The following is a 10,120-nucleotide window of genomic DNA, read 5'->3' as shown; positions in this document are numbered from 1 at the left end:
AATATATCGAAAGCTAATTATGCATCTTTACAAAAAGAAATGTATGTTGTTGGATGTATTATGTATCTCAACAACCTCAAATAAAAAAAAAATATAGCGGGAGCTAATTATCTATCTTTACAAAGGAAAAAATGCACCTTTCGTTAGATGTATCGAAAGCTAATATGTATCTCGATAGACACAAAATCAGAATTTTCACTTATTATGGAAAATGTCGGAAATTTATTTAATTAAGTTTAAACTGTCGGTATTTATGTTGTTTGCCCATTTCATATCCACATAGGCCCAATTGAACCTCAACCCAGCCCAATAACAAATGAACCGACCCGCCCCGACCCAGTTGTATGCTTTCATCTCCCAATTATACCCCTTTCACTTTTTTTTTTTTCAATTTTCTTAAACCCTAAACCCTAGCTCAGCTCAGTAAGCTTCCACTTCCATTTTCCAAATGGTGAAGGCCTATCTCCGGTATGAACCGGCGGCGTCTTTCGGCGTTATAGTTTCCGGCGAATCGAACATCACATACGACAACTCCGGCAAACACTTGTTAGCTCCGGCGTTAGAGAAAATCGGTATATGGAATGTTAAGTTGCATAATTGTACCAAAACCCTAGAGCCTTTACCTTCATCAAGCTCAAATGGACCTTCTCTCGCCGTTACGTCAATCGCTGTTTCTCCTCCTTCTTCATCTCAGGTGAATTTTCCCTTTTTCCCTTTGTTTTTATAATCTATTTTATAAATTCTGTTGTTGTTATTTTTGTGTAGTGTTAGATAAGTCTAAAAAAGTATCTAAGATGCAGTTGCATCATAAAATTTAAGGTGTTATAGAAGATAATTTGGGCGGAGAAAGCAGGAAAGCTAAAATGTCACGACCTGTTCTGAGGTCAATGTCTTGGTATGCTCTATTTGTTGAGTCAGACTCAATATATTTGTTTCTTATAGTGGTTTATTTCCTAGGGAAAGATTGTGAAACTTATGATTTGTTTTCATGGAGGTGCGCGGAGGTGTGAGAGGCTGACTATGGATGGTTTTAGGTTGGGTAGAGGTAGGCCGAAGAAGTAATGGAGGGAGGTGATTAGACATGATATGGAGCAGCTACAGCTTATGGAGGACATGACCCTTGATAGGAAGGTGTAGAGGACTCGAATTAGGGTAGAGGGTTAGTGGGTCGGAGTTCAGACGTTATAGTAGGGAAGAGTGCTCTGTTTGTATCTGTCGTGTTTCGATGATGCCTATGATTTTGGATAGATAGTTTATAGTAGTACCTTGTGGATGTCTTATTTCCTTTAGTATCTAGCAGTGTGTTATCCCATCTTGTTGTTTGCTTTTGTGTTTTTTGTTTGTTATACTGTTATATATCCTGAGCCGGGGGTCTATCGGAAACAACCTCTCCACTTCATCTGAGGTAGTGGTATGGACTATGTACACTTTACCCTCCTCAGACCCCACTTTGTGGGAATACACTGGGTATGTTGTTGTTGTTGTTGGTTTTAGTAGTAATAATCGGACTTCATTGCAGATAGCAAGTGGTTATGCGGAAGGAAGCATTAGAATTTGGGATTCCGATAAAGGAATATGTGACACCACATTGAATGGGCATAAAGGGGCTGTGACGGCCCTACGATACAATAAGCCTGGGTCATTTCTAGCATCCGGAGGCAAAGATAATGACGTTATTGTATGGGATGTGGTGGGTGAGACTGGCCTGTTTCGCCTTCGGGGACATCGTGATCAGGTTCGTACTATCCTTATACTAGGCATAACATACTTCCATTTCTAACTTCATCACGTTTTACTTGTGAAATTCTAATTTCGTTCCTTTGCCATCTATGTTGCAGGTTACTGATCTTGTTTTCTTAGATTCTGGCAGAAAGCTGGTAACGTCTTCTAAGGACAAATTTTTGAGGGTATGGGATCTTGATACTCAACACTGCATGCAGATTATAAGTGGCCATCATACTGAAATATGGTCCATAGATATTGACCCTGAGGAAAGATATCTGGTCACTGGTTCTGCTGACCCTGAACTGCGTTTTTACACTATAAAACATGATTTAGCTGATGGACAATTGATTGCTAACAAAAGCGAAACAGATGTAAACAAAAGCGAAACAGATGTAAGTACGGACTTGCCTACTGTAAACAAATGGGAAGTGCTGAAGTCATTTGGTGAAATTCAGCGCCAAAGCAAAGATAGAGTTGCGACAGTGAGGTTTAACAAGAATGGAAACTTGCTGGCTTGTCAAGTTGCAGGGAAGACGGTGGAAATATTCCGTCGGCTGGATGAGTCTGAATCTAAACGCAAAGCTAAAAGAAGAATAAGTAGAAAGAAAGAGAAGAAAGCTGCCAAAGAAGGTCTTGAGGCAACGGAAAAAGCAGAGACAGATATCAGAGCTGAAAGAGTCAGCACTCCTGTTGTTACAGTCCAGGATATCTTCAAGCTTCATCAGACCCTACGGTCTGGAAAGAAGATCTCCTCAATTTCCTTCTCCCCAGTTATTTCAAAGGATTCACAGGCTACCTTAGCTTTGTCTTTGAACAATAATATATTGGAGTTTTATGCTATAAAAAACAGTTCAGCTACTAAATCGAGTGCTATTGATGGTCAGGGGCATCACGCTGATGTCAGAAGTGTTACTCTCAGCTCAGATAACACTCTTTTGATGTCGACTAGTCACAATGCAATTAAAATATGGAACCCTACTACTCTTTCTTGCCTCCACACAATTGATTCAGGATATGGTCTCTGTGGACTGTTTGTTCCAGGTAACAAGTATGCGGTCATTGGTACAAAGGACGGGACCTTGGAATTTATTCAAGTTACAAGTGGTACTCGTGTGGAAGTAGTGGAAGCCCATGGCGGTTCTATTCAGTCAATTGCTTTAACTCCAGGTGGGACAGGTTTTCTCACTGGCAGTGCTGATCACGACATTAAATTCTGGGAATTTCAAAGGGCTGGTGAAGTGCGTAATCTTACTTTCTCTATCTGAATTTCTCAGCACCTTATCTTTCTCGACAATGTAGTGCTGTTATCTGCACTTTGATTTCAAAAGTTGGGATTTCCTGTTGGTGGATGGTTTAGGAGAGGGATCCTAGGATTCATATGAAAAAAGATTATTTACACTTAACCACATATAATAATATAGTTGCTCAACAGCTATAATGGTGCTCTTATACTTATTAAGAAGGGGGACTATAGTAGTGCTTTTAAACAAAAGAAACAGTAGCACAGAATAACTGATTGCTGTACTTATAGTAATTCTATTGAAGTGATCAGCATACCGAGGTTCTCATCTGAATACGCAGTTATCTAATATAAATATGTGAATTCTTTGATATAAAATTGGATGTACATTTTTACAACCGTGCTCTTGTTTTTTGACATGCACTAGTTTCTGCTTGGATAAAAGAACCCTTATTCCTGCTGGTGAATAATGATGGGCTCTATTTATTGACATACAGGGGCATTTAACTGCATCTCCTGCAAGGAGCTTAAAAATGAATGATGATGTTCTAGCCGTTGCTGTGAGTCCTGATGGTAAATTTATTGCTGTTGCCTTGTTGGATAGCACAATAAAGGTAACAGTTTAACTTATCTGAAATGTCTATGTTTTGATTTCTGAAGAACAGCTTTAAAGTAGAAATTCTCTTCTCCTGGGACTTGGATAAGTAATTTCATTGATGGTGATGGGAATATAACCTACAACAGTCGACTACAATTTTCATTTTCAGTTTCCTCAGGATGGTGGGTGGAAACATCTTTTTTTGGTGGGTGATACAGGGGAGCTGATAGGCACATCTCGTGGCTCTTTTTATTGGAGTTAGTTACTCCTCACCAACACTGTCTTGGTACTGAATTTTCTATATATACAAGTTGTTACCTTTTCAAAAAAAGAAGATGGAGGGTGGAAAATTATTTGGTACTTATGTATTGAGAAACAAATGCTGCTTGTTGTATCAGTTTTTTTACACTTTGCAATTGTGTTGCTCACCATTTCTTTCTGTTCAATTCTGAGTTTAATTTTACTCATTGCTTCTTATTTACCATGCTTTGTTATGGTATCTGTGCTAGTAATCTTAGTGCTATGCTTGTAGTGCCTTGTTTGTGGAGTTTTGTAATCTTTATTGTTTTCGGATAGATCAATTGTAGTACTACTTTGTGATAGACTCTGTTACTATTTGGTGTGTTAAATACCTATTGTTCTTATATTATGTCTTCTTCTGTACTGTTTTTGGTCTCGAGTCGGGGGTCTATCGGGAACAACCTTTCTCCCTCACCTCCGAGGTAGTGGTACGATCTGAGTACGACTATACTGAGTATGTTGTTGTTGCTTCTTATTTACCATATGTTTATTTTGATGCTTTACGAGCTACCTCTAAGCTTATGGAATGGAAAAAGCATTTTTCAGTGTTATACTTTGGTAATTTCCCAATGTTTTAGTGTTATGGTCCCCTGATTTGGATCTAGTTATGGGCACTGCAAGATGAATTCTCTGTTTTCTTCCTACGACGGACTTCGACCTATGGTGCTGGTTCATTAAGAGAGAATATGCAATCTCTTGAGTTAAAGTACTCAAAAACTGAAATAATTTTTTGCTAAGATTTTATGGGGAGAAGCATAGAGTTTAGTTACAATGGTGATAAGATAATTACCCCTCGAAACTAGGACATGGTTTCGCAACACTACTGGAATGCAAAACTTCAAATACTACTAAAAAGATATAACTACTGCAAATAGTAGTAGTAGGGAGACCAAGGAGTGCTAACATTTTACCTTTCGTCTTGATGAAGGATACATGGAAACTATTACCCATTGATGTAGTATCTGAAAGTAATAGAAGACCAGAACTTCTCAAGAAAAATCAAACAATGGTTTTACTGGTTAATGTGTTCCGCTGATAACAGGGAAATCTGAGGTTTATCCCTTAGGTTCTCCTTAGTAAAATCAACGTACTTCTGAAATATCTTGTTCCCGAGCTTAGACCTAGTTGAACAACCTGGAAAAGGTTTGAGACTGAGACAAGATCCTGAAATCAGCTTCCTGATCTTCTGTCTCACTTGAATTCTAGGTTTTCATTACACTGTTACAACTTTAAAATCAGTTTGTTTTTCTGTTGCATCATTGTTTTTTGGTAGTCTACTGAATGAATTTGTGTTTTAGTTCATGTCAAGGCTCTTATTTCTGTCCGATTTGTGTTTTAGTTCATGTCAAGGCTCTTATTTCTGTCCGATCTGGATTAGACCTGATACTTATTATGGCCGTATGTTTTCAGGTCTTCTATACGGATTCACTCAAGTTCCGTTTTTCACTCTACGGGCATAAGCTGCCTGTATTTTGTATGGATATTTCTTCAGATGGGGCTTTGCTTGTAAGTGGCTCTGCGGACAAAAATGTGAAAATTTGGGGTCTGGATTTCGGGGATTGTCATAAGTCACTTTTTGCGCATGCTGACAGGTGCTCTGATTGCAGCATTATGCACTCTTGTATTCAATTATGTAATGATTTACAAATAACAAATGCTGATACTTTGTTTTCATGGCAGTGTCACGGGAGTTAACTTTGTGAGCAACACCCATTACTTTTTTACTGTGGGAAAAGATCGCCTGGTGAAGTACTGGGATGCTGACAAGTTTGAGTTGCTTTTAACCCTTGAAGGTCACCATGCTGAAGTTTGGTGTCTTGCTGTGAGCAACCGTGGGGATTTTATTGTTACAGGATCGCATGATCGTTCCATACGCCGCTGGGATCGTACCGAAGAACCATTTTTTATTGAGGTATTCCGTGTAAATGTCTGAAATACTGCATCAGTTTCGTACAATTTAAGCAAGTAGTTATAAGTTGTTACTTGGGATTTGCAGGAAGAGAAAGAAAAGAGATTGGAAGCAATGTTTGAATCAGACATTGACAATGCACCTGAGAATAAGTATGGACCTAAGGAAGAACATCCGGGGGAGGGAGCTGTGGCATTAGCAGGGAAAACGACACAAGAAACTCTTACTGCTGCAGATACTATCATTGAAGCACTGGACATGGCAGCTGCGGAACTGAAGCGAATTGCTGAACATGAGGTTCCTCTCTGTGTACTTCGAGACATCTTCTTACTGTTCTTCCTTCACTGGAAAAAGAATTAAAAGAATGAAAATAGGGTAGAGTGGTTTTAGGTTTGATGTAATCTCTTGTATAAGTTGAGACCTGCTTGATAACAAATTCAAAAATTTATTATGGATTATCCAAAATATTTTGAGTGTTACTAATTTAGCATGTTTTTATTGGAGCAAATGACTAAATAAAGGTTGCCAAAAGAGGTGATTATTAAAATATATGTGTCTTTTCATTGCTCTCCTTTTCTTTGGAACTGGGTGATTGAACGTGGGTAATGCGTGGCTAGTTTGTTATTCTTTTTATAAAAAGGGAAATTGTTATCATAAATTTTGACTTTAATTCCTTGGCTGCCGAATACTATTTTTACATGTAGGAGTACATATCAAAGGGTCGAGTTTCAGAATTCAGGCCCAATATTCTCATGCTAGGGCTGTCTCCTTCCGATTATGTTCTTCGTGCATTATCTAGTGTTCCTACTAATGATCTGGAGCAAACGTTGCTGGTAAGTGTTTATTTTTGAAGTAAACATTTCATTATATTTAGGAAATCAGTTTTTTTCAGTAATTATTTCCCAACCTGAAATGTTATTTAACTGTTTCAATTCAAATGTCCTCTTGGCTTCTATTCCTTACACTTGAGGCTAAAGCTTTGACCATGCATATTTTATTGAGCTTAAGTTTGCACGTTGCTACTTGGAGATATCATGACTGGATGTAAGCCCCGCCGGATCAAGCTTGTCTTTGATAACGGGGAGCTTATTGATCCGTCCCATCTTCTGATGGTGCGTAATAAGAGAGGAAACATCTTTTTGAGGGCACTGATCTTAAGTTCAATCTCAGAGGATTTTATAATTTTTCCATACACTCTTCGTTTATTAATACCTATTGTTTCTTGTCCTTTACTATTTCTTTTCTAGACTGTTTTTGTCTTGAGCCGGGGGTCTATGGGAAACAACCTCTGTATCTCACCTCTGAGTTAGTGGTATGGACTGCGTACACTTACCCTCCCCAGGCCCCACTTTGTGGGAATATACTGGGTGTGTTGTTGTCTTTTGTTGATTATAATTGGTCTCTGTTTTCACATGATTGATCATAGCCTCCTTTTGAAGCTCTTTGAATAAGAGGATTCTTGGCATGCTTCAACTTATCAATGTCTGCCTCGACCGTCAAGTGACTTAAAAATAGATCCTTCTTCCTGTGGTGAAGATTAGACCATTAGAGGATGGATACACATGATAGTTGTTATGAGATATATTCAAGCAATAATCTGACGTCCTGCTTCGATTATGGACACTAGTATGTTTCTGTTCCTGGAGAGCCTATCTGTGGTCGAAATGGAGATTATTGAATGCAGAAGGTTGTGTGACATCTTTTGCGAAAAACTTAACTGAGTTTACATGGTTGTGTGATTTACTCAAAATTTGTATTGTGCCCTGTATCCATCCGCTTGGAAGGCATCCCGAATGACCTTAATTGACCATTCTTACATCATGCGTCAGCCCAAAAAAAAAGACTTAAGATCCCCCAAAATTCCTACATATTATCATCTTGTAGAATGACATCAATTAAAAACCTAGTTTTAGTTTATCCTAATTGCTCTAATGGTTGAGATGTGGGGTTATATATCTCACTCCAATAATTTTTCAATCCCACAGAATCCACACTTCGTCTTTCCAAACTTTACACAATTAACATTTGACATCACTTTGAATTTGTTTCAATTGAGTTTAAATGGTTTGTATCCTGTCAATTCTGATCGTCTTTATATATATATATATATATATATATGATTGTATTTTAAACAATCCTTGCAGGCTTTACCCTTTTCTGATGCTTTGGTGCTCTATTCGTACCTGGAGAATTGGACCTCTATACCAGATAAGGTTAATATTTTCTTTCAAGTGGATGTAGAATTTGTTGCATTTATCATATGAGGCAAATATTGTACCCGAGCTCTGGAAAACCAAAATAATGGAATATAATCTTTTCATATTAAGGTCAATCTCCCTACAGTAGAGAATGGATAGTTTCAGTAGCAATCAACCCTTTTTTTCCCTGTTTTTGTATAAAGTTAGGTTAGTACGCGTCAACATCAACTAGGTAGTATTATGTCTTCGGACTTGTATTGTACCATGTATGCTTTGCTTGAACGAAGTTCCCATTTTTTGGTGTTACAAGCTATGTCCACTCTTGAATTTCATCTACTGTTCTTGCAGGTGGAGCTTGTTGCCAGGGTAGCTACATTACTAACGCAACTTCATCATCACCAGCTGATTTCAACTCCCTCTGCCAGACCCCTAATGACCCGTCTAACAGGCAAAGTTCATCAGGGTGTTAAGGTAAGTTTGATGAGTACATTTGCTATCGCTTTTTTGGGAGATTTTAGCAAACTCTTGTTTTATCTTTTCTAAAAGTTGGAAACTGTTCAATCATGTCCATGACTTCGTCTACCTGCACACCTCACCCCATCTACTTCCGGCTTATAAACTAAGCTCGTTAATGGAGGACCACTTTCCTCAATAGGGGATCCTATTTTCGACATGACATCTTCTCTAAAAGTTGAAACTGTTCAACCATGTCCATGACTTCGTCTACCTGCACACCTCACGCCATTCTACTTCCAGTTTATAAACTAAGCTCGTAAATGAAGGATCACTTTCCCCAATAGTGGATTCTATTTTCGACATGGCATCTTTTCTAAAAGGTGAAACTGTTCAACCATGTCCATGACTCCCGCTACCTGCACACCCTCGCCCCATTCTACTTCCGGTTTATAGACTAAGCTTGTAAATGGAGAACCACTTTCCTTTATAGGGGATTCTATTTTTGACATGACATCTTTTCTAGAAGTTGAAACTGTTCAACCATGTCCATGACTACCCGCTACCTGCACACCTCATCCCATTCTACTTCCGGTTTATAAATGGAGAACCACTTTCCTCGATAGGGGATTCTAATTATTAACATGCATTCATGCCTGACTTCCACAGGAATTCAGAGATCTCATCGGTTTCAACCTTGCTGCTATGCGTCATTCCTTGGTAGGTTTTTTGTTATTTCGATTTGTCAGCCTCTTTTCCCAGTTCAGGAAAATGTGAATAGACTTTCGTTTTCCTCAGCAAGTGATAGCTTCAAAGTCGGATGCAGTACTTCGAGATGCAAAGACTAGCATATTGGAGATACGCTCACAGAACACAAAACGCGTTGAAGCAAGGGCAGACACAAAACAAGAAAAAAAGCGAAAGAAGAAACAGAAGAAGTCGGATGGCGGACATGTTTGGTCATGATGTATTATTTCCTCAATTACACTTATTCCTTCACTTCTTAGTTCCTTCTGGAGTGGGAGGGGTAGCAATTTTGGTCATTCAACTTTAGCAAAGTATGGTTAAATTTTTGATACATTAATTGTATATAATTGCTTCATTGCATCATTCATATTGAATTGTAATCTTGATGAGTGTTGATTTCTTAAATGACACACCAGAGGGGTTTGAATTAGCTCCTCCCGATTGTATCTCTTCCGAGATGAAAGAAAAGATTGACAATTTGTCTTTTCAGATATATCGCTTGTAAAATAAAAACTTGATATGTTTTTCGGAGAGGGTTATTTGAGTTTTCTTCGTCGGAAAGTTACATTATACATAATAGATGTAGTTTTCTAAATTCTCCATATATTTACTTCTTTATATTTTGAATTTTCTTATTGACAATTGACTTAAATATTATTAAAAACAATCTCTATACTTTGTCAAACGATGAGGTCTGTGTACCTGTATCCTCTCCCCCTCCTTAAATGACATAATACACAAATATGTCTTTAACCTATTAGACTCGACTAACATCTATGTCCTCTAATTTCGAATGTACGTAAGCGATTACTTAAAACTATTCTAAAGTTATTGTAGTCACACATGTTTTACATGTTAAATTCTCTACACCTTCCAACTTTAAATGTGTACATGTAATCAATTAAATTATAATAAAGTTGAACAAGTATATGCATGCATCCTGTATGTCA

The 10,120-nt window shown here is 38.0% G+C and overlaps 1 protein-coding gene across 1 annotated transcript; it reads left to right on the top strand.

The window, feature by feature from the left end:
• The first annotated feature begins 386 nt into the window (after positions 1 to 386).
• On the top strand, positions 387 to 9,701 carry LOC107843147 (WD repeat-containing protein 3). The gene is made up of 12 exons (XM_047396010.1): positions 387 to 694; positions 1,520 to 1,735; positions 1,839 to 2,963; positions 3,463 to 3,579; positions 5,274 to 5,455; positions 5,544 to 5,775; positions 5,860 to 6,069; positions 6,477 to 6,605; positions 7,917 to 7,985; positions 8,319 to 8,441; positions 9,093 to 9,143; positions 9,222 to 9,701. The coding sequence occupies exons 1-12, from the start codon at positions 449 to 451 to the stop codon at positions 9,387 to 9,389; spliced, it is 2,868 nt and encodes a 955-aa protein (XP_047251966.1). The 5' UTR covers positions 387 to 448; the 3' UTR covers positions 9,390 to 9,701.
• The last annotated feature ends 419 nt before the right edge of the window (positions 9,702 to 10,120 follow it).

Source organism: Capsicum annuum, chromosome 9, assembly GCF_002878395.1.
Source record: "Capsicum annuum cultivar UCD-10X-F1 chromosome 9, UCD10Xv1.1, whole genome shotgun sequence".
Lineage (NCBI taxonomy): Eukaryota > Viridiplantae > Streptophyta > Magnoliopsida > Solanales > Solanaceae > Capsicum > Capsicum annuum.
Note: the sequence above shows the minus strand (reverse complement) of the source record. Positions and strands in the feature narration are given on the sequence as shown.